This window comes from Schistocerca americana, chromosome 1 (assembly GCF_021461395.2).
Source record: "Schistocerca americana isolate TAMUIC-IGC-003095 chromosome 1, iqSchAmer2.1, whole genome shotgun sequence".
NCBI lineage: Eukaryota > Metazoa > Arthropoda > Insecta > Orthoptera > Acrididae > Schistocerca > Schistocerca americana.
In genome coordinates this window covers 639,747,042-639,772,702 of record NC_060119.1, presented here as the reverse complement: position 1 = coordinate 639,772,702, position 25,661 = coordinate 639,747,042, and the positions used below count along the sequence as shown (strand labels likewise).

General features: G+C 45.0%; 1 protein-coding gene across 3 annotated transcripts in view; it reads left to right on the top strand.

Annotated features, from left to right (window-relative positions):
* Positions 1–25,661, top strand: part of LOC124607668 (leukocyte tyrosine kinase receptor) — a 915,076-nt gene that overhangs the window by 428,665 nt on the left and 460,750 nt on the right. For all 3 annotated transcript variants that reach the window (XM_047139925.1, XM_047139923.1, XM_047139924.1), the window contains exon 5: positions 353–514. In XM_047139925.1, the coding sequence (XP_046995881.1) occupies positions 353–514 (162 nt within the window). The remainder of the gene's footprint in view (positions 1–352; positions 515–25,661) is intronic.

Sequence of the window (25,661 nt, the reverse complement as noted above, 5' to 3'; positions counted from 1 at the left end):
AACATCATTTGCTTTTATACATCTTTTACTTTACTTTTGGACAGAAAGTTGTTTTGGGTGGTCTAGATAAATGGAACACCCTGTCGATATGTCAGAAAATAATCACTTGTAACCATTTTGGAATATTTAATACATCTATATTTACAGGTGTGTGTGTGTGTGTGTGTGTGTGTGTGAGAGAGAGAGAGAGAGAGAGAGAGAGAGAGAGAGAGAGAGAGAGAGAGAGAGAGCGATAGATGTCATCATTTAAGATAAGTCACTGAATCTCTGTAGGTGTTTGCTATCTCTCCAAGCATTTCAGCATCGGGAGAACGAGCATGTTGATCTGCGATGGTCAATTTACTGCCCACAGATAAGGTGCCTGCACGTAGCCGCTGTTCCTTTGAGGGCGAGGACGGCTGGTGTGGGTGGGAGAACGCCCCCAATGCCCATCTCAACTGGACTCTGCACAACGGCTCCAGCAGTAAGGATATCACGGGACCCGACCACGACCATACCTATGGCAACGTCTCGGGTAAGTTACCACTAGAAAGTGCAGGCTAAGTTCCCTCTAAATACACTGGTGTGCGAAGCTGAAGGACGAAAGTAACTTTCGCGTGGTGTGTCACTACAATTAACAAAGGTCGATGAAACTTGGACCATACATAGAAAGAACAGCTACGGAACAGCTACACTGACATGTGAAATCACCGCGATTCACGACGGACCACTAGACATTACAAAATGCTGCATACGGGTCTCGGTAGTGCTTGTGATCACCGCGTACCGTAATGCACGCTCTGCAACGTGCTCCCAGCCTGGCCACACGGTTGTTAACGAGTTCATGTGGTAGGTCATCCCAACTACTGATTGGTTATTCGCGCAAGTAGACTTGCTGCAGTACGCCCCACCATCGTATCCCACACTGATCTATGGGATTTAAGGCGGGGGGAACGGGCAGGTCAATCCATGCTCCGAATATCCTCTTGTTCAAAGAGCTACTCCAAATGCCCTATTCGATGCTGTCGCTCATTATCATACATATTAAGTGAAGTTAGGATTGAATGTACCCCTGAAAAGGCACTCATAGGGAAGGAAACGTTGTCACAATATACGTTGACTGTTGAGTGTAGCATGTTCAAAGATTTCGAGTTCAGTACGACCACGCAATGTTATGTCTTCCCACAACTGGACCACCCTAACGACCATCTTAGGCAACGACGGACGTACCCTCACATAGCGATAGGTGAGAACACGTAATGCACCCAGGAACATTTTCGAAGATTATCGTTTTTGTGGTCCAGATGTTATGGTCTGGGGACATGCAATGTTGCATGTACGCACTGACCTCGAAATCTTCGAACACGGTACACTCGCCGCTCAACGTTATTGCGTTGCGGTACTCCTTTCCCCCGTGCGTCTTTTCAGGGATGAACCTAGATCGCATCGAACACGTGTGGCATGCGATGGGCCGACATTCGACAGCACGTCCACATGCACCAACCACCATCCAGCAGTTTTCAACCAAGCTGGTGGAGAAATGGAACGCCCTAAAGTGAGTATTATTTACCATCCTTGTGGCCAGCAGGGGAATACGTTGCAGAGCACACATTGCCCTCCGTGGAGATCACACACACAGTTATCACCATGTGCCTGCCTTTCGTAATGTGTAGTGGATTATCAAAAAGGGAGATAAATTCTTATAGTCATGGCGGATTGGAACGCTGTCGCAGGGGAGGGGCAGAAGAAAGGGATAAGGGAGAATATGGTTCTGGTAATGGGAACGAGAGAGGAGGTACACTAATTGAGTTTTGCAATAAATATCAGTCAGTAATAGCGATTTCTCCGTTCAAGAACCACAAGAAGAGGAGGTATCCTTGGAAAAAGATATTAGTTACATTACATCTTTGTCAGGCAGAGATTCCGATATCAGATATCGGATTGTAAGGCGTACCTACGAGCAGATATAGACTCTGATCACAATTTAGTAATGATGAAGAGTAGGCTGAAGTTTAAGAGACTAGTCAGGAAGAATTAATGGGCAAGAAAGTGGGATACGGAAGTACTAAGCAATGAAATGACGCGCTTAGAGTTAGGTCAGAAGGCAGTTCAGTTGAAGAGGCATAGACATCTCTAAAAAGAGCAACCACTCAAGTTGAAAAGAAACCCGTAGCTACAAGGAAGGTAACTGGGAATAAACCGTGGGTAACAGAAGAAATACTTCAACTGATCGACGAAAAGAAGAAGTACAAAAAAGTACAGTGAAATTCTGAAATACAGAAATGGAAGTCACTTAGGAACGAAAGAAACACAAAGTATAGGGAAACTAAGACAACATGGCTGCATGAAGAATGTGAAGAAATCGAAAAAAAAAGAAGATCGTGTAAGGACGGACTCAACATATAGAAAATTCAAATCAACCTTTCGGTGAAATGAAAGCAAGGCCGGTAGCGTTAAGAGTGCAGTGGAAATTCCTCTCTTAAATGTAGAGAGAGCGGGTAGGTGGAAAGACTGCATTGAAGGCCCCTACGCGGAGATGACGTGAGAGAGGAAGAAACAGAAATCGACAGGGAGGGGATAGGGGATCCAGTATTAGAGTCATAATTCAGATGAGCTTAGGACGATTTAAGATCAAATAAGGCAGAAGGTAAGTTTGTTTGTGTGGCCATTCTCCGCAGCAAGCATATAAATATTTGTTTTGTAAATAAAACTGCCTTTTACTGCTGCCAGTTACTTTATTTATCTCATATGCGTTTCGCCTTCTCCTGTTCTAAGGCATCATCAGTGGGATCTATAACAGTTTTGTTAGTTTTAGATTACTAAACAGTTCACTTCGCGATTTTTTTGTAAAAAAAAGTAATTACTTACAATTTGCTGATCTTCATTTCCTCACATCTGGTCTGGAGGTCGCGCTACCACTTTTATCACTGTCACATAATCATATCTTTGTGTTCTCGCCTTCCACACACTGTTCACCATGTTTCTCACTCTTTTTTGTGGTGGAATAATGTTCTTTTGTCACTCGATACAACTATTTCGTCGTACACTGTTTTTCACAACGTAAATATTGCGACTCCATTACGTGTTTCATCTTCTTTGGCATGTTTACCTATTTGTTGCCAACCCAACGAGGTATATGTTCGAGGCTAACTTCTGTTTATGTTCTTTACACCGTGTGTGTGTATGAGTGAGAGAGAGAGGGGGATGGAGCCGACGAGTTATCAAAAATGGCTCTGAGTACTATGGGACTCAACTGCTGAGGTCATTAGTCCCCTAGAACTTAGAACTAGTTAAACCTAACTAACCTAAGGACATCACACACATCCATGCCCGAGGCAGGATTCGAACCTGCGACCGTAGCGGTCTCGCGGTTCCAGACTGCAGCGCCAGAACCGCGCGGCCACTTCGGCCGGCGACGAGTTATCTAAACATTTTATCGGAATTAATCAAATCATTGTGAGAAGTGGCAAAAAAAAAAGGATTATTCACGTTGGTGTGTAGAATGGATGAGACTGGCGATATACCATCATACTTTCGGAAAAACTTGGCCCACACAATTCCGAAGCTAGCAAGAGCCGACAGGTGCGAGAATTATCGTACAATCAGTTTAACAGCTCATGCATCCAAGTTGTTGACAAGAATAAAATACAGAAGAATGCAAAAAAGAATTGAGTATGTGTCAGATGACGATGAGTTTGACTTTAGGAAAGATAAAGGCACCAGAGAGGCAGTTCAGACGTTGTGGTTGATTATGGAAGGACGACTATAGAAAACTCAAGACACGTTGATTGGATTTATCGACCAGGAAAAAGCGTTCGACAATGTAAAATGATGAAAGATGTTCTAAATTCTGAGAAAAATAGTGGGAAGCTACAAAAGAAGATGGGTAATATACAGTATGTGCAAGAACCAAGTGGGAACAATAAGACTGGAAGCTCAAAAATTAAGTGCTCGGTTTAGAAAGGGTATAGGACAGTGATGTAGTTTTCTCCCCTACTGTATAATCTTTCCGTCGAGAAGCAACGATGGAAATAAAATAGAGATTCAAGAGTGGGATTAAAATTCAGGGTGAAAGAATATCAGTGATAAGATTCGCTGTGACATTGCTGTTCTCAGTGAAAGTGGAGAAGAATTACAGGATGTGTTGAATGGAGTGAACAGTCAAATGAATACAGAATATGCAGTAAGAGAAATTGTTTCAGTTAAGACTCAGAAAAATACAGCGGTCTGGAAAACTATGACCTGTAGCGGAGATTTCTGTTCTCCAAAAACGTCAGTCAGCGAGCATAAAACACGTTCCACAATTGTGCAACACACTGACATCATCGATAGTGGCCTTTAATCATTTATATCAATCCGACAACCTTTCTTGGAGACGAGAATGAACTACACTGTATTCCAATCGCTTGGTACACTTCGTTGCTCCAGCGACCTACGATAAATTGCCAGGAGGTAAGCAACTTCTTTTCCATAATCTGTATATAATCGTCCAGATATATGTAACGCGCATACTATGTAACTTAAAGCTGCACACCTTTTCTCTTTCCCTGAGGAGAGGGGTGCATGTGGCGTGAGACCTGTAGCAGCCAGCACAGCTGAGTACTGCGTTGTTGACGGTATTCACTTTACAATGTGAAAGGTCAAAGAACAGCGAGTCATTTACGTATTATTCGTCGAAAGAAAAGAGCATATATCGCCAGTGCTTTTGAATGTGTCCGAAGTACAGTTAAAAAGAAAGATGTAAGATATTTAGAAAAGTTTTAAATTTTACAATCGAAAAGAATGATTAAGCTGAAGTGGGTCGTCAAACTTAAGATTGAAGAAATAATGAAGTAAACAGGCGAAGAAAGAAGATTACCGGAAGTGATAACAAAGAAGAAGAAATCTTCTCTGCCTTCAATTTGTTTCATTGTCAAGCCTAACTCATCTAAATCATTTTGAACTTCTTTGAACCAGTTGTTCTTGGTCTTACTTTTCCAAAAGTAGGTGAACAGTTGTTTCTGTGCCCGGTTTCTGGTAGTCTGGAAATGTGGCAAAAAATGCAACCCTCCTTTTCCGCATTGTGTCAATTATTGACTCATTTTCTTGATATACAACTTCGTTAGGTAATAGTCGCCACAGTCCCCCTACTTGGTACTTTTCTGTTTATAATTGTTCTGAGGATTCTTCTGTCTGCCTCCTAAAGTTTGTCTGTGGTTGATTTGGTGTTCATCTTGAAGAGTATCAGAGTGGTAGTGTCTAAGTTTTTCATTTATCGAGAGACATTTTTTCTTGTTTGTTGGCGAGGTGATGCGTTGCGCTTGTTTCAGTTTAGTTGTTACGCTTTCTACTGACTTCTCTCGTTTGAATTCCAACTTATAACCTCCCCAAGATATTTCAATTTATTTACAATTTTTATTTGTTTGTTATCATTCTGTGTAATGGCTGGTGTTTCAACCTTGAAGGTTGGTATCAATTCTGTCTTTTCAAACGAGATCCATGGTCCGAATTTTGCTGCTATTTTTTCGACTTCTTCAATTTGGTGTTTAGCCTCTTCCACGCTAGCGAGCAGCGCTAGATCATCAACAAAGGCCAAGCATATGAGTTTCATATTTCTTCCAATCTTGATACTTGGTTGGCATTTCTTATTCCACTCTCGCATGACTTTCTCCAGTGCGCAGTTAAATAGTAGTGGAGAGAGGCCATCCCCCTATCGAAGTCCCGTCCGGATTTCAAATGATTCAGATAGTTCCCCTCTGAATTTAACTTTTGATTTAGTATTCTTAAGGATGAGTCCAATAAGACTGACGAGTTGCAGGTGCAATCCAAATTCCACGAGGATTTTAAGTAATGTCTCACGATGGATACTGTCATACTCTTTCTCGAAGTCAGCAAAAGTGGTGACCAACTTCTTGTTTCTCACTCTTTGATGTTTCATGGTCCACTTAAGGCTGATAATTTGATCTGGACAGCTTCTTCCAGGACGAAATCCTCCTTGATATTCTCCAAGTTCATGGTCGAGTTGTACCTGAATTCTCGTAAAGATAACTCTAGACAAGATCTTACATGTGACATCAAGCAGCGAAATCCCCCGATAGTTGTTTGGATCCGATCTATCACCCTTTTGTGTATTAGGTGCATTATAGCTGTATTCCACTCTTCTGTCATTTTTTCAGAATTCCCTATATCTGCTATGTGCTTACGGAAGTTCTGAAGTGTTTGTTTATTTGCGTTCTTCCACAGCTCTGCGACTAGTTGATTCTCCCATGCTGCTTTGTAGTTCTTGAGTCACTTACTTGCTTCGATCACTTCACTGAGATCTGGTGGTGTGATCTTCTCTGCATGTGTTTCGTTTTTTGGATGTGGTTCGAAATCTAGGTATTCTTTTGGTTCCTCGGCATTTAATAATTCTTTGAAGTGATCAGCTAGTATGTTGGCATTGTCTTGATTACTTCTGGGCGAGTTTCCCATTTTTATTTTTCGTAATGAGTGTGGGTGGAATGTACTTTGATTAATATTTTCTGAATTTCCTACAATAGTTCCTTGTTGTATGTCGTTTGAATGATTCCTCTATGAAATTTAGAGTTTCTTTTTGACGATCTCTTTTGATTCTTCTGATTTCCTTGGCCGTTTGTCTTCTGGCAATGGTTGGCTCTTCTCGAAATTTTTCAGTTTTCTTTTTCTGGTCTTTCAACCATGGTTTTTGCCTTTTCTGTATTGCTTTACCAAAGTCTTCTTTCCACCAGGCATGTTTGTTTCTTCTTCTGAGAGGGGCAATCTCTTCGGCGATGTTTTTCAGTTTATCAATAATCGTTCTGCGAGCTAACTTCCCGAAGATGTTCGGGCTCACATGCGGTTCCTCTTCGTCGAAATGTCTTGGCTTAAACTCGTCTAGGGGCTGAACCGCACGTGTCGCATTACACGCCCTAAATTAGACACTTGTGACCCTTTGATGAAATTGTCTGGCTGATTGCAAGTTTGCGAAATACAAAGTTAACATAACATATAATAACTGTAATAATAATATCGGGAACTAAATTAACGATCCATAAATGATGTACGCCACACAGTTGCGATTTGGTTAGAATAATGTTTATTCCGAAAGCAAACTAATAGCGAAAGTGGTCGTATTTAGAGTTATTGTTACACTCGAGCGCATATCCATTTGACACAGTTCGATCATTCACAATCTCATCGCGAATTACCAGTCCAGTACTCCACCTCGTTAACTATGCGAAAAGTTAGAGTTCACAACAGGCGCGCGGCTGCTCACGGCTCCGAGACTAATTCCCGCGATACCACACATCGCCAACTTTTCTAAGTCGTTTCACTTCCTACCTGCCTAAACACGGACTGTCCGCTTTCGCGTCTCAGTCCGAACTGTTCCTTTGGTGTCTCCAGCCAACTGTCCGTTTTTGCGTCTCCATCCGAACTGTCCCATTTGGTGTCTCGACCAGAACTGTCCGCTTTCGCGTCTGTACCAGTACAGTACCCTTTGGCGTCTAGACCAGAACTGTCCCTCTGCCCGTCTCCGACCGCGCTTCCCGCGCACCGATCATCTTCGCTCAACTGAATAGTGCAGTTCCCTTTCCTGAAGCCGTCCATCTCATTGGCTACAGCTTATTCTACCCATTACTTTACATTTTAACATATTTAAATAAACAAATCTTGACCACTTTCACGTTCTAAATAAAGTAACAATAATATCCATTACATAACAAACGTTAAATACTTTTACATAAAACCAATACAATTTCTTTCTTAGCTATGAATTCCACGGCCAGTAACCTGCACCAACGTGCTTACTGATAAATAAATAAAAAACAAAAGTAACTATTAGGCACTAAACTTTAGAACAAATATTCTGTTACCTAATGAATCAATGAGGTGCTGACAAGAATAATATACAGAAGAATGGAAAATAAAATTGAGGATCTGTTAGATGACGATGAGTTTGGCTTTAGGAAAGGTAAAGACACCAGAAAGGCAGTTCTAACGTTGCGGTTGATAATGGAAGCAAAACTGAAGAAAAAGCGTTCGACAATATCAAATGGTGCAAGATGTTCTAAATTCTGTGAAAAATAGGGGTAAAGTATAGGGAAAGACGGGTAATATACAATATGTAGAAGAACCAAGAGGGAACAATAAGACTGGAAGAGCAAGAACGAAATGCACGGATTAAAAAGGGTGTAATACAACGATGTAGTCTTTCCCCCCTACTGCTCAATCTATACATCGAAAAAGTAATGACGGAAATAAAACAAAGATTCAAGAGTTCTACTCTGAGATGATTAAATTGGCACAGGAGAGGAATTCGTGGCGGGCCCCATCAAACCAGTCAGAAGACTGACGAGTCAAAAAAAAAAATCTGAATCTCGTTTCTGCCGCTCAAAATAATTTTTGTCTTTATTTTATTTGCCTGATCACCGAGATAGCGCAATGATTAGCTTCTAAGACGCACTCGTTTGGTGAGATGGATAAATATTAAAAAATTAAGCGCCTTTCTAAGGCTCAAAACAATTAATAATTTTTTTCAGAGAAAAGATATTCAAAAATGTACATGGGCTCTAACGAGTAGCAGGTCTCACAGAATCCTGCCCGTTCGTCGATTTTAAATTTTGTCGTACCTTCCCAAATCAAATAGCCAATAAAAGGATGGTTCCTTTGAAAAGCAACGGCCGTTTCCCTTTTCCAACTTGTCCCTTCCGAAATTTCTCTTACTCTCTATTAAGTTTGTCGTCGTCGGGACTTTGAATCCTAACAGTCCTTCCGTTTCCCTTACAAATATTATATGCTGATTTAGTAATACTTTGCGTTGTACGCCTAATTTTAACAACAAGACGTGCTACGACCTGTCTATTCTTCCGTACTTTGTGAGGAAGAACCTTTTGATCCAGACTTCCAAAATTACAACATTTTCCGTTTACAATTTTCTTTCATTTTTTCCAATAATCATTCGATTTGGAAATCAAGAAGAAATGCTATGCGTCGTCCATCCGCGTTAAACCTTTTCGTTTTGACTCCCATTCGCCGGCTGTGTGTTAGTTTCGCTACAGGAACTTGTCTAATGTAACAGTTTCTCACTCAACCGACCGATACCTAATGAACCTAGTTCCACACCTTCCTAATCTGGAAAATTTACGGTTCGTCACCAAGAATCGAACCCGGGAGCTCTGCATTACTAGTATAGCTTTCTAATGACAGGTACAACTGTACAAGATATGAACTAATCTTTCCTTCGCAGTCTCTTTAAGAAGTGCGAGGGCTGGGTGAAATATTCTCGGTCTGTCAAAAAGATAACATTGATATCAATGAGTTTTGCTTTTGTGCAGTGACAGTTGCTGTGACTTGCAGAACTACGCGAATCAAACTGCGACACATTCGCAGGTCTTGCAGGTAGCATTGCAACACGAATGGATAAATGTGTTGCCATGTGTCTTGGACTTTTGCTGATTGGGAGAAGCCAGCGGCTTATGTTTGCTTTGCTCCTGTGTGCAATGTCGGCCAGTTGGTATTAAATATGAGAAACCCTGATATAAAAATGATGAAACGGAAGCGCTCCACATGAACCAGTCCGATTACATGTAGACGTGGAGTGGATTACATGAACATAAAAATATCATTCCCTTTCAATTTTCATCTTACTAACTTTCTAGTTAATCTTTTTAAAAGAATAATTGCAAGCAGGGAATATTCGTAAAACTTATTTCACTGACACTTAGGATTTATTATGCAGCACAATAAATACACAAGGTAACTTTAAACACAAACGAAATGACACTCCCTTGGCTAATGGCCGGCCGGAACGGCCGTGCGGTTCTAGGCGCTACAGTCTGGAACCGCGCGACCGCTTCGGTCGCAGGTTCGAATCCTGCCTCGGGCATGGATGTGTGTGATAGGTTAGTTAGGTTTAAGTAGTTCTAAGTTCTAGGGGACTGATGACCTCAGAAGTTAAGTCCCATAGTGCTCGGAGCCATTTGAATCATTTTGATAATGCTTGCATGTGGAAAAAGAAATTAGAAGCGAAAAACCAGCGGGCGAGCTTTAAGATGGGGCTAGGAGAAAAAAACGAAAAACAGTCAGTCACACTGAGGTGACAAAAAGTCATAGGATAGCGATATACACATATACAGATGGCGGTAGTATCACGTACACGAGGTATAAAAGGGTGGTGCATGCACGGAGTGTCACTTGACTCAGGTGATTCACGTGAAAAGATTTCGATGTTATTATGGCCGCACGACGGGAATTGGCAGACTTTGAATGCGGAATCGTAGTTGGAGTTAGATGCATGAGACACTCCACTTCCGAGGACGCCGAGAATACTAAATTTCGGGCACTATCTCTCACCACGGACAATGCAGTGACCGACGGCCTTAACTTAACTACCGAGAGCAACAGCGTTTGCGTAGAGTTCTCAGTGCTAACAGACATGTGCAACAGTGCATGAAATAACCGCAGAAATCAATGTGGGACGTACGACGACTTTAGGACAGTGCGGCGAAATTTGTGGTTAATGGGCTATGGCCAGCAGACGACCGACGCGAGTGTCTTTGCTAACAGCACATCGTCTATAGCGCCTTTCCTGGGTTCGTGGCCTTATCGGTTGGACCCTAGACATCTTTAAAACCATGGCCCGGTCAGATGACAACCCATTTTAGTTGGTAAGAGGTGATGGTAGGATTCGCATGTGGCGCAGACCTCATGAAGCCATGGACCCAAGTTGCCAACAAGGCACCATGGAAGCTGGTGATGGATGCATAATGTTGTGGGCTGTGTTCACATGGAATGGACTGGATCCTCTGGTCCAACTGAACCGATCAATAACTGTAAATGGTTATATTGGAGACCATTTGCAGCCGTTCATGGACCTGATGTTTCCAAACAACGATGGTATTTTAATGACTCACAATGAGCCATGTCACCTGACCACAGTTGGTTCAAATGGCTCTGAGCACATGGGACTTAACTTCTGAGGTCATCAGTCCCCTAGAACTTAGAACTACTTAAACCTAAGGACATCACACACATCCATGCCCGAGGCAGGATTCGAACCTGCGACCGTTGCGGCCCTGCGGTTCAGACTGTAGCGCCTAGAACCGCACGGCCATCCCGGCCAGCCGACCACAGTTGTTCGCGATTGGTTTGGAGAACATTCTGGACAATTCCAAAGAACAATCTGGCCAGCCAGATCACCAGACATGAATTCCATCGAACGTATTTGGGACATGAGCGAGAGGCCGTTCGTGCACAAAATCCTGCGCCTGCAATTATAGACAGCTATAGAGGCAGCATGGTACAGTATTTCTGCAGGGGACTTGCAATGAATTGCTGAGTCCAGGCCACATCGAGTCGCTGCACTATACCTGACAAAAAGAGGTCCAACACGATATTAGGAGGTATCCCATGGCTTTTGTCACCTCAATGAAAAGGTGTTGAGCAAATGTACAATGCTAGCTGTCCCTTGTTACTTCCCTCTTGTGCAGAGTCGTATTGTTGTGGTGACGAGACAGGCAAAGCGCACAGAGACGTACACGACGCAAAAACTGACTGGAAAGGAAACCATGTTTGGGTGAAAAGATAATTCTGCGTTAATCATTTATCCGTCCCACGCATGACTCAACACATAAGCGAAACACTGCAGTCCACCACCACCGAAACTGTTACGGTGAGTTGGAAAGGTCGCAAAGCCAGAATCGGAGCTTTCCCACTAAAGACGGAAAATTCCATATTTGTCAAACCGACAAAGAAACACTACTCGAAATGGGATTCGCTCTCCATAGCATTAAATGTTCGGCACATTGGAATTGCCTGCACTTATCATCTCATGATTTCATCCACATGCGGTAGTGAAAATGTAAACAGAGTCATATGTCAAAGTGTGAGAATAAACTCCCTAGTTGCGCTGGGTGATTTGCGTAACAATGTTATTAGAATGTGAGTGGTTGCTGATGGCAATATACTCGTATGAATAGCGACAAAATGACTATTGCTTTTCACATGTGGCTCATCACATGACCAACTTACAAATGGTCAAAACGGGGGAAATTATTCAAATCTAAAAATAGCTTTGACGAATATAAAGCAGTATTCGCAAGCAAAATATGAAATTAACTATCAAAAGAGACACCAGTGCTGAGGGCACATGGCTGCTTCCGGCACGATCAAAGCCAGAGTGCCTGTCCGAGGATTCCTTGGGAAAATTAATTATGTAGTTCAACAGAATGAAACAAAAAGCACTCCCGAACGTTCTAAGAGACAAAAGAAATTGTCTCCTCGTACTTAATCAACACCTAACTGTGCCATCCGAAATGGAATCATCTCCAGTTAAGTTCCAAAAGAACATCGAGTCGTACCAAGACGTCGTCTGGAACCAGAGCGCCATTTTGCAACGGCCGCTGGAAGCGACAAGCTCCTCAGAGCGTTTTTTAAGCTAACGTAGGGCAAACATATCAAAACATCCGTTGAAAAAAGCGGGAAGCGATCTTATTCGTGGTATTAGCAAACTTGCTTGAATGCTCTGAGGAAAATTATCATTGTCAATACTGTGCAGCATAGAACACAGAAGAAAAACTTTGCTTCTCTCACCGTTAGATTGGAGCACATATGCTCACAGATTCTGACTGTCACAGATTATCTGTAAAAACAGAGAGGATGTGGAAAGTATGTTGGCTGATACATAAAATAAATAATGATTCTCACCGTATGTGTCCTGTTCGCAACGAAGAAATAAACAGAAAAGTTATCTGTGCAGTTTATACGTAACTAGCTTAGCGCCGGCTGCATCGCTGAGATAGATAGTATGTTCTGCACAATTTTTTTTCTTTAACAGAATTTTTATGTTTTTCACACATTGCAACACTTTCTAAAATTTCATGCTAAATAAGGTGATAGAAGCATGGTCTTGGCCGTATGTAGCTGGTTGGTTGGTTGATTTGGAGGAGGGGACCAAACAGCGAGGTCATCGTCTCATCGGATTAGGGAAAAATGGAGACGGAAAATTTTTTTTGCAAATGTCTGGTTATGTCTTATGGGACCAAACTGCTGAGGTCATGGGTCCCAAAGCTTACGCACTACTTAATCTAACTTAAACTAACTTACGCTAAGAACAACACATACACCCATGCCCGGGGGAGGACTCTAATCTCCGAGGGGAGCAGCCGACCAATGGCGAAAAAAGTCAGCGGTGCCGTTTCAAAGGAACCATCCCGGCATTTGCCTGGAGCGATTTAGGTAAAACACGGAAAACCTAAATCAGGATGGCCTGACATGGGTTTGAACACTCTTTCCCACGAATGCGAGTCCAGTGTGCTAACCACAGCCCTACCTCGCTCGTTCCGAATGTAGTTCTGACCAAAAAGCGGTCCTGGTAGCTGGAGTCCACGGTTTATTTTAATCATGCCTTTTGTGTTCTTGTGGTGGTATTTCCATATAAACTTCATCCCCTAAAACATATCTCTTTGTATCTAACAGAGAAATGAAATACCAATTTTCATAGATTCACCATTGAACATTTTTTAATATAACGAAACATTTACTTAAAATTTTCACCCCCCATTGTACCCCATTAGTAGTTGAATTTCCACAAATGCTGTAAGAAGTTTTTTTTTTAATTTCTGGCTGAAAAACCAAATATTAATTTCTAGCTTCAAACTTGTCTTAAGAGCGACGTATTTTTAAAAAGCCTTTCATCCCCTGTTTCAACCCTTTGGGATAGAATTCCGAAAAATCCCTTCTTAAACGACGCCTACAGTATAAGGTCAACACCGTCCGCAAAATTCGAGTTCCTGTCCTTAGTGGTTTGGGCTGGGCAATGATGAGTCAGTGTCAGTCGAGACATTGCCTTTCACTCGTATGTGTAGAGAATATAAACTAGCATCAAAAAAACAAAAATAAAAGTTGGCTACGAAGTCTTTCGCGACGTATTTCCTGAGTAAAAATTTCTCGGTGTACATGCCATTACGTGGGCCAGTCTGTAAGAACCGTTGCCGACCGCTGCATCGAGCACCAACGCCACCTGAAATACAGGTATTTGGAAAAATCAGCGGTGGCTGAACATAGCCTGCTTAACAAGCATAAGATTTTATTTGAAGAAACCAGAGTAATAGCCCACGCATCGAATTACTGGGACTCTGTGATCCGGGAAGCAGTCGAAATTAGACTTAGCGATAATAACTTTAATAGAGACAACGGCTATGCACTTAGCAACACTTGGAAGAGTGCACTAAATAAAGAAAAATCGCAGAGAAAAACTTCTCGCACTTTACCTCCTGATTTAAGGGATGGCGCTGCAAGCAACGCGGGATAGCAACTACATCTATGGAAGTAGAGGGCACCACTTCGCTACGCGCCATATCGCTGACGTATTCCAGCCAATAAGAAGCCGTCCTTTGCATATAAAAGTGGGAACCTCGCTAGTTCACGACCTTTCGAGGGTTGGATTCCCTCTCTTCTTCATCGAAGAGCTTTACTGCCTGGGCTACTCTCAGGGTGCACCTTCGACGTGGAAGATTCCCGCCGTTTCCCTGCCGTGTCGTCTGCTTGCCGTCCATACTGCCTGCCGGGGCTCGCCGCCGCCGCCTGGTCGCCGCCTGCCGGTGCTCGCCACCGTCGCCTGCCGCCTGCCGGTGCTCGCCGCCGCCGCCGCCGCCGCCGGCGCCGCCGCCGCCGCCGCCTGCTGGACGCCGCCGTCGCCGTCTGCGCCGCCGTTTGGCCGCCTTCCGGTCCTCGCCGCCGCCGCCGCCGCCGCCGCCGCCGCCGTCGTCGCCGCCTGCCGGGGCTCGCCGCCGCCGCCGCCGCCGCCTGCCGGTCGCCGCCGTCGCCGTTTGGTCGCCGCCGCCGCCCTTCTCGCGCGCCGCCGCCATGTCCCAACCCACCACCACCACCATTATCATTTTCACCTCTCCCTCCGCTGCTCCAACCACCATCACATGGAGCTCCGCCTCCACCCCACTTCCCGTCCTTCCTTCTCTCCCTGTCCACCCCACCCCTGCACCACTTTCGGCTGTAACCACCCCCAACTCCCCCTCCCCTATCACTGTCGCCCCATCGACAGCTACTGACTTTCCGCCGCTCCCCGCACCGCCTCCGACAGGCTCCAAGCCAGCACGGATCTCTGCTCGACGTTCCACAGTCTCAGTGACACCCACGCCCCCTCCGTCTGCGTCATCCGCTGCTCAGGGTGGTCCTGCCCCCCGCCATCTCCCCCTGCAACCCGTACCCCTGCCCCCTCTCCACCCGGTCGTGCCCACGAAACCTTCAAAGCGCCCGAATGTTGACCTTCCCCTGCAGTCTCCTCCAAAAAAAACCCCAGCCCCCGTGACCCACCCACCCCCATGGACGCGGCTCCGACCCCCGCCCCCACCCCGCCTGCCACCCACACCTTTGTCCTCTCCCATCCTGACCCTCAATTCCTTGATGCCCGCTCCCTCACCCTCGCCATCCGGAAATACTACCCCAATGCTCCCATCTCCCAACTTATTCCTCGCAAGGACTCGGTCCTCATCAAATCCCCCAGTGCTTCCCTCCACACCGATCTCCTCTCCCGCATCCCCCGTATCCAATTTGGCCAACGTGCAACCCTCACCCCCTACCACACCCCGTCCTCTCCCCGTCAGCCTCAACCTCCCCGGCGTCCGCCAACCTTCACCGCTGTGATCACGAAGCTTAGCCCCGTGATCACGGAGGCTGAGGTGTTGGCGGAACTCAACTCCCGGCCCGACATTGAAATCCGCTCGGCCCTTCGCATCTTCAATGATGCCGGGCCGACTTTTCTCATGCGGATATTCACCGAATCCTCCTCCTCCATTGACCGCCTCCTCACCGAGGGAGCCCTCATCTACAATCAGCGCCATAAGGTGGACCCCTCCCGTTCCCCCGTCCAATCCTACCGCTGCCAACGCTGTCTCACCTACAACGACCACGTTACCTCTGCCTGCAGGAACCCCCCTACTTGTCCCCACTGCAAAGCTTCCCACTTCCTCAAGCATTGCCCCAACCTCACCTCTCCCCCCTCCTGCAACACTTGTAACGAACCACATCCTACCTACTCCTCGAAGTGTAAAGCGAAACCTCCACCAGTTACCCCTGAGCTCACCATGCCTGTCCGTCCTGTTGATGACCCCATCCACCCCAACAACTCGCTCCGCCCTCCCCCTACTGCTGAGGACATCATCCGTTTCACCACCATTGTGCTCCAAAACATCCACCCCTTCCAGCGCTCACACACTCTTTCCCAAATCGCCCTCGCTGCCCGTTCCATCTTCCATCTTACCACCTATGCCACATACTCCCACAACCAGGCCCACTTCACCTTCACCCCCCTCACCACCCTTGTCTAACTCTCCACTCCCATGGCACAACAACCATACTGTATCCTGTACCACAACATTCGCTCCCTGCCCACCCACAAACTCCTCTTCCTGCACACCCTACGTCAGCACCGCGTGGATGCCTTCGTCCTAAATGAAACCTTCCTTCAACCCCGTCTCTCCGTCTCCACAGCTCCTTACACTCTACACCGCACCGATAACCCGTACCCTCTCGCGCGTGGCGGAGTTGCTATTGGCCACCTCAAGCACCTCCCTGTCCGGCCCCAACCTCTCCTTAACAATCCTGCCGAGCATCTCACCCTCAGCCTCTTCTTCCCCACCCTTACCATCACCTGTGCCACCATTTATGTCCGCCCTCGCACCCCCATCCCGTACGATTTCCTGGCCCACATTGACCGCACCTTCTCCACCTACGTGATTGCCGCTGACCTCAATATCCACAGCCGTGATCCTGCCGACCTCCGGCGGTGGCATCAGTTTCTCACCACTCTCCAGGGAGACCTGGTTCCCCTGCCTCAGCACACCTGGCCCGAATCCAACACCACTCCTGATGTGGTCCTTGCCTCTCCAAACCTCCTTGGGCGCATCACCGCGGATGTCCTTGACCTCATTGGCAGTGACCATGCTCCTGTCCTCCTCACTATCTCTAACGGTCGCCATCCCCGCCACGCTCCTCGCCCTGACGTCCCTCCTAAACTTGTCCATGATTACTCCTGTGCCAACTGGGATGCCTACCGGGATTCCATTCACACCCAGGTTGACGGCCACGACCTTACCCTCCAGTCTCCTGATGACATCGCTCGCGCTGCTGCCTTCCTGCACCAGACATTGTCTGACGCCGTCGCCACCCATATCCCCACCAAAGCCATCCACCCTCACCGCCCCGCCCTGCCTCCACAGGCCGTCCTTCTCCTTCGAGAGTCCCGCCGCCTCTACCGCTCTTTTCTCTGCACTCGTGACCGGGATACACTTACCCGCCACTGGCAATTACAGCGACACATCCGCAACCTGCTTGTTGCGAAGAACGCCGAGCCTGGCGCCAGACATGTACATGAGTCAACACCACACTCCCCATCAACTCTTCCAAGTATTGGTCTGCCTTCCACCGCCTTACTGGGAACCGCCCCACCCCCCAGTACCCTCTCCTCCTTAATGACCGTCCCATTCCTGACAACCTCAGTAAGGCCAACCACTTTGCCTCCCACCTCTCTGATGTTTTTTCCATCCCAGATGATCCCCACTTTGATTATTCCCTCTTCCCTGATGTCATGGACCGTACGAATACCTCTGTTCCTCCCCTTGCTCCTAGCTTCCAGTACTTGGGCCACACCCCACCTTCTGCACTTAACACTCCCATCACTACACAGGACATCAGCCTCACACTCCGCACTAAACGCAACACTGCTCCTGGCCACGACTGCGTTACCTACCGCCACCTCAAACACTGCCCTCCCTCCTTCCTTTCCCTCCTTGCCACCCTCTACAATGTCATCCTTGCCACTGGCTTCTATCCCGACCTGTGGAAAACCTCCCGTATCCTGATGTTCTCCAAACCCAATAAGCCTCCATCTGATGCCTCTTCCTATCGTCCTATCTGTCTCACATCGGTGTTCAGCAAGCTCTTGGAATCCATCCTTTCCCGGCGCATCCATCTCCACCTCCAACAAAACCACCTCCTCCCAAACACCCAATGTGGCTTTCGACCTTCCTTCTCTGCTGATGACCAACTCCTCCGCCTCACTCATCTCCTCTCCCTCCAGCTTAACTCCCGTCGCTCCGCCATTTTTGTCTCACTTGACCTCGAAAAGGCCTACGACCGTGTCTGGCATCCCGGTCTCCTGTTTAAACTCCAAACCTACGCCCTTCCTATCAACTACATCCGTCTGGTGGCCTCCTTCCTCTCCCACCGCCCCTCCTATGTTACCATCCATCATGCCACTTCCCACACCTTCTACCCCTCTGCCGGTGTGCCCCAGGGCTCTGTCCTCTCCCCTCTCCTCTACCTCCTGTACACAGCAGATATGCCCCAACCCCCCCCTCCAGTACACCTCTTGCAATATGCTGATGACACCGCATTCCTCGCCCTCGCTCCTACCCTCCAACGGTCCCAACGCCTTCTCCAGAATCACCTTGACCTTTTTGCTGCATGGTGTAACCAATGGCTCCTGAAACTCAATCCTTCCAAGACCCAGGCAATCATCGTAGGTCATACCACTCGCTCCTTCCGGCTCCTGGATTTCTCCCTTACTGTCTGTGCACGTCCTGTCCGCCTCACCCCCACCCTCACCTACCTTGGCCTCACCATTGACCGTCACCTCACCTGGCTACCTCATCTCCGCTCCATCCAATCCAAAGCCCACAACCGCCTCCAACTCCTCAAACTCCTCTCTGGCCGGACATGGGGGTTGCACCCCTCTACCATCCTCCACACATACAAATCCTTCATCCGTCCCATCCTCTGTTATGCCAGTCCTGCCTGGATATCTGCCCCCCCCAAATTCTATCAGTCCCTCCAGATCCTTGAGCGTCATGCACTCCGCCTCGCCTTCCGTATCCGCCTCCCGTCCCCCACGCGGATCCTCTATGATCTCATTCCTTTCCCCCATCTGCTCCTATTCCTCGAACATATCCGCATCCTCTACACCTCCCGCCGTCTTGAACCCCCTCACCCCCTGGTTGCTCCTCTCCTCTCCCATCCCCGCCCCCTGCCACGTCTTCACCGTTGTGTCCCCCCTACCCTCCATCTCTCCACCCTCCATCTCCTTTCCCAAGGTGGCTTCCGTCAACTCCCCCTCCCGGATGATGCCCTCTCTCCCTCCATTTATCCTTCCTATCAACTCTGATCCTCAATCCCCCTCCTTTCCTCTGTCCTTTCCCTGGGCTCCCTCTTCCCCCCTCCCTTCCGTCCTGTTTTCTCCCCACTCAACCTCTCCCTACCTCCCTTCTCCCCCCCAGTCCTTTTGTATTCCCCTCCTCTGCCTACCCCACTCCCTGTCGCGTCTGCCCCCCACCCCTCTTATGGGTCTTCATCCTCCTTCAGCTCCTTTCCCGGCTCCCCCCCTTCGCTTTTCCTCTTCTTTCCGCCCTTTTTTGTTTTCCCCTCTTCTGTCCAGTTTCCCCCCACCTGCTCTCGACTGTGGTGTCACATTTGCCCACTTTTTAGTGCAGTGCTCCAGTGACTATTCAGTGTTGTTTGTCTTTCTCGTGTTGCGAACAGAAACCATGCTGTCGCTAGGTGTGAATTTTATGTCCTTTGCGAACAGAATCCAGACTGTCGCCGTGTTTTTTAATTGTCTATTGTTTTCCCTGTCTGCTTCGTATGTATTTTTCTTAGCATCATCATCCCTCTGTTGCTGTTTTAAGTTCCACGATTTCTTTTCGCCTTGTTACTCTCTAAGTCTCCGATTTTATCGCCTGTTTTTTTATTATTTGTTCTCTTGATCTTTGTCACAAAATCTGTCGGCTGAAGAGCGGCATACTAAGCTGCTGCCAGCCCGCCCCCTTCGGGGGGAGTTGAAATTCAATAAATGAAGAAAAAAAAAATAGTTCACGACAGTCAGTTTTAGCCCTGACGACGACCATGGAGGTAGTGGTCGAAAGCTTGGAGATTTATCCTGATTTGACGCAGCATGTACACCGAGAAATTTTTACTCAAAAAATAAAAGTTGCTTAGACGACTTTCAGCATCATATCGTAGAGTGGAACTGAAGTTGCTTCAGTTCCGTTAGGGGAGGGGGGGAGGGGGGGCGGAATGGTGGTAGCTACTGAATGATGTAACAACAATTACATCTACACTCTGCAAGCCACAGCATGACGTGAGCTGCAGGGTAACCTACTTTGTGTAGTACGAGGGGGAGAAATGCCTGGTGCTAAGCCCCCATGTGAGCTGGAATATCTCTGACTTTAACTTGATGGTCTTCTCACGAGACACACTTAGCGGAAAACAATACAGGGTGTTTCAGCACAGCAGTATTTTGTATTGTCACTACCGTGTCAAGAAAGCATTGCCGAACTTGCCATGCGATTTTCCATTACCTAGGTGTACTCTGCCTTTGCAGAAAGTTTGTAATAGCTGTGCTGAAATACCCTATGCACTGGTTGACTTTTATAGGAAAGTACACTGTCATAATTTTGTCAGTAAACCACGCGGTGATGCAGAACTCTTCTCTTGTACCATCAGCCACTGGAGTTGGATGACTGAACGAACCCGTGACGAAACGCACTACTCTTCTTTGAATCTTCCCTGTTTCCTCTATCAGCACAATCTGGTAAGTGATCCAGAATGACAAGCAGTAATGATGTATCGGCCGAACGAAGGTTTTTCAAGCTGCATCCTTCGAGGGTGGACTATGGGTACGCTTCCTGAGGGTTCTTGCAATGAATCTGAGTCTGGCATCTATCTTTCCTATGACTCATTGCATGTGGTAATTCATATTTCAATGGCTCCTTATGCATACATTCAATAATTTAATGGATGAGACTGTTCCCAAATATTGTTAAGCAATCGCGCAGCATACATAATGGACATCTGATTTGTGAACAAAAGGTTACATTTGTATACGCCCCTTTATCAAGCGTCGGTCTTCTGTAGGTCTCCCTTGCGAAATTTCTATACAGTGAGATGAAAAAAGTCATGGCGTACTTCCTAATGTGGTGTCGGCTCCCCTTTTTGCGCAGCATAGTGCAGCAGCTCTCGCCATGGAAGGAAAAAAGTTGTTGAAAAGTCTCCTGCAGAAATATTTAACCATGCTCCCTATACGACAGCTGCAAAAGAGTTGCCGGTGCAGGATTTTGTGCACAAACCGACCTCTCGATTATGCCCCATAAATGTTCGATGGGATTCATGTCGGGAAATCTGAGTGGTCAAACCAGTCGCTCGAATTGTCCAGAATGTTCTTCAAACCAATCGCGAACATCTGTGGCCCGGTGAAGGGAGCATTGTGATCCATAAAAATACCGTCGTTGTTCGTGAACATGAAGTCCACAAATGGCTGCAGATGGCCTCCAAGTAGCCGAACATAAGCATTTCCAGTCAATGATCGGTTCAGTTGGACTAGAGGACCCAGTTCATTCCATGTAAACACAACCCACACCGTTATGCAGTCATCATCAGCTTCCACAGTGCCTTGTTGACAGTTTGGTTCCATGGCTTTATGGGATGTGCGCCACACTCTTATCCTACCATCAGCTCTTACTAACTGGAATCGGAACTCATCTTACCAGGCCACGGTTTTCTAGCCGCCTACGTCCAACCGATATGGTCAGGAGCCAGGAGACGCGCTACAGGCGAAGTCTGAACTTCACAAAGTCACTCGTGTCGGTCGTCTGCTACCATAGCCAGATTTCGCCGTAGTGTCCTAACAGATGCGTTCGTCGTAAGTTCCTCACTGATGTCTGCGGTTATTTCACGCAGTGTTGCTTGTCTTTTAACACTGAGAACTCCATGCAAACACCTCTGCTCTCGGTAGTTAACCAAAGACCGTCGGTCACTGCTTTATTTGTGGTGGGAGCTAATCCCTGAAATTTGGTATTCTCGGTACACTCATGATACTGTGGATCTCGGAATACTGAATTCCCTAACGATTTCGGAAACGGAATGTCGCGTCTAGTTTCATCTACCATTCCGCGTTTAGAGTTTGTTAATCCCGTCGTGGGGCTATAATAGCGACGAAAACATTTTCATATGGATCACCTGGTTACAAATGACAGTTCTGCCAATATGCTGCTCTTTTATACCTTAAGTAGTCGACACTGCCGCCGTCTGTATATGTGCATATCTCTATCCCATGATATTTGTCATCTTAGTGTATAAATGTCGTCTAAGAATAGTCTTATAGCTTCAGACGTTATCCAGCAAGTCAGTGATATATTATGTGAGCGGTAATGGTTCTATAGCATTCCCTTTGTACACGCATGAAGTAGTGTTAAATCCAGTTTGCAGTAAATCAGCACTCAGGGACTGGAGTTTAAAGGAATTCGGCGGGACAAGGACCTAAAATTGTGAACATTTCACTCATTGTATAAGTATCTGCTTGTAATTTATTTTGAATCTAGTTGGTATAGTGATACAACTGTACTCAAATTATTGTTGTGTTCATAAAGATTACCAACTTCATGCTAATCATATAAAATACCCAACACGTTTTAACGTAACCCAGCAAGACATTTAAACATTAATAATTATCTTTTAATAAGCATAATCAACAGTTAGGCCAAGCACGCGCAGGAGTTTTCCTCGGTGCCAGACCTCAGCCGTTTTGCGTCCATCATCTGCAAGCGTCTGCCAACCCGGTGGGGTGAAGATGATTAAACATTTGGTCGCGACGCTCCCCTTTAAATCAACCAAAATTGTCACCATTCCTGTTGCCTTTCGTCGCACACACTCTGTATTAACAGCGCCGTTTGGTATTTCGACCCAGAAACTTGAGCAATATTCTGCGATCGAACGCGTGATTTGCAAGCAATCTCATTTATAGACAGCGTTTTGCAGCCTTCTACCATGATGCGAAATCTGCTACCTGCTTGATCTACGACTGAGCCTGTATGATCGTTCCATTTCATATCACTACAAATGCTAGAAGCTATGTATTTTTTTGTGTTGACTGACTCTTAATTCTGAAATATATAATTTTATCACAGTTTTAAACATTGCTGACGGCAGCAACCGTAATAAATTTTCAATATGTAAAATATACAGCCAAGCGGTTGCATAAGTTTAATGTGAAAACTTTGTCCAGGTTTCGATATCACTAAGGGTATCTTCTTCAGAAGGAAGTTTCCTATAATGTTCCAAACGCATCATAATATTAACGTTATGAAGAGGAAGCAAAAATATCAAAATCAACTGTCCTGCAGTTGCTGATGATTTTGCTGCACTTTCCGAAAACGTGGGATCTGCTATAATATAGATAAATATCCTGAAAGAAATAGCCAGCAGAACTGACTTAAGAATTTCTGCAGAAAACCAAAGTTTATAAAAAACGTTTAGTATGGTCCAAAATTTCTCAAAACGGGTATTGGACAAGTAGAGAGGGTTAGAAAATTCAAATATCTAGGGGAGATAATTCAAAAAAATGCTTTGGAAAAATCTACAATAGTGGAAAGGTTGCATAAAATTGGGAGAGCATACGGTATCGCCAAAGACCTCTACAATAAAAAGTGCCTATCAAAAAATGCAAAAATAAAGCATTACAACACAGTAGTGAAGCCAGAATGTCTAATAGCAAGCGAATACCTGGCATTAAACTATAGCTTAGATAAATTAGAATTACTAGAAAGACGAATTATAAGGAAACTTTAGGACCACAAAACGCAGCAAAAGGTTGAAATTACGAGGTAATGCTGAAATACACTAAAGTATAGAAAATATTTCAAACGTAATGAGAAAAAGAAGATTCAACTTCTTTTGAAGATCTATTTCGAATGCAAGATAGTAGATTAACTAAGAAGATTTTCAAATATTTGTAGGGTAAGAAGTCCACAACAAACTGGGTCAACGGCGTAAAAAAGGATTTAGAAAGAAACAATATATAAATAGAAGATATAAACAACAGAGGCCTTTCGGTAAAAGTATTAAAAATGAAAGGATTCCAAGGCAGACTGGAAGAAAAGAAAAGAACAAAGAACGAACAATTTAAATTGGAAGGTGACCCATTCGCAATAAAAAAAATTCTAAAATACTTAATATTTAACCACATTGAAAAGTAGACCGTGGAATAAAACTAGTACGGTACTTACGTAAAATACATGACGTTGAAATTGTAAACATACATGATGAGCTCAGGAGCTCAAGTGAAACATCAGAAAATGTAGAATAAAGTCCTCCGTGGAAACAGTAAAAAATTGTTACAACAGGTACAGCTTGTTAAAAGAGCAGACATTGGACGGGACGTATGGCACGTAATTCGATGCCAGGTAAACATGATGTAGAGCGCGCCACTTACAGGTCGCAAGTAGCGGGATAAACGCTCAACTGTATGAAATACCCAACTGTTCATCAGTATGATATATATTTAGATGTTTCAAACAAAGTAAACTGTATGTGATATAAAAACAGAACGTACAAAGGTATACAAAAGGAATAAGTTTTTATAAAAATGACTACGACAGATTGATGTAAAAATGAATAAAACGATTAATTACTAATACATGTTGAGAATGAAGAGTGTGCTGAACCAGAATTTTATATCGAGATGTTACAACAATCAACAAGGGGGAAATATGATTTACATAAATTCTTCAAAACAGGATATGGTATACAGTGGCGTCTGGCGTACAACCAGTAAGGAAGTACAGAGTCCCTAAAGGAAAGGTAGCGAGCAGAGCATGAACCAAAGCATCATAAAGTTGCGAGAAACGGCTTAAAAGCGTTAAAGAAGCTTTTGTTTCGTAATGATAGCAGTTAGTTTAAGATGAAACCATCGTTACTGACCATATGTCTGAAGATTTCAAGTTCTTCTAATCGTAAGATATAAAGTTTCCACCCTTTATTCTCTCTTCGTAGAATCGTCATTTCATCTTCTCCTTTTGGATTGTGTTCCGATATTAATAAATGCTCAGTGAAAAACAGAATTATGAACATTAGTATCTTTCTTCTCTATCAAAGTGTTCCTTATGTTAAAAGCCCTACCGGTTTGTCCGATATAAAACACCGGGCAAGTATTGCAAGTAATTCTGTAAACTACTGGCTTATGTAAAAGGTCATTTGACGTTTTTAAATTATGGATTGAAATTTTTTGTAAACTACTATTTGCGAAGAAAACAACCTTGCAACCACACTTTTTTACTAACAGACGCTGAATACTATACGATACTTTTCCTAAGTAAGATATTGAAATACATTGTTTTTCGCTTCGAAGATTTTTGCCACTAATGACTGTTCATAACCGTTATTAAATGCTGCTCTTCTCATTAAATTATTTCTTACTTTAGTTTAACTGGTGATAGTTGTGTGACTATAGCACGGTGAGTAGCTGAATGAAAAGCTTTCTTGTGGGACTGAGGATGTGTTGAATCCAAAGGCACGATCTGATCGGTATTCATTGTCTTACGGAAAGTATCAAAAGTTATTTTATCATCTACTATGGGCAAATTTAGATCCAAATAATTTAGTTCTCATTTTTCATTTTGTAACTCGCAAGTAAAACTAATTTTCTCATGAAGATTATTAAATATTTCAAAGAGTTGGTTAACAGCTTCATTAATTCCATTGTATATAATCAAAGTATCATCTATGTACCTAGAGTAGAACTGTATGCCTATTTCTGTACATTTAAGGTAAGCTGTGAAACTTTGCACGACTTTTAAATCTTACGGAGATCTGATCTCACAAAGATCTGAATGAATATTTCTGCTGACTTTTCGGACAGGAAT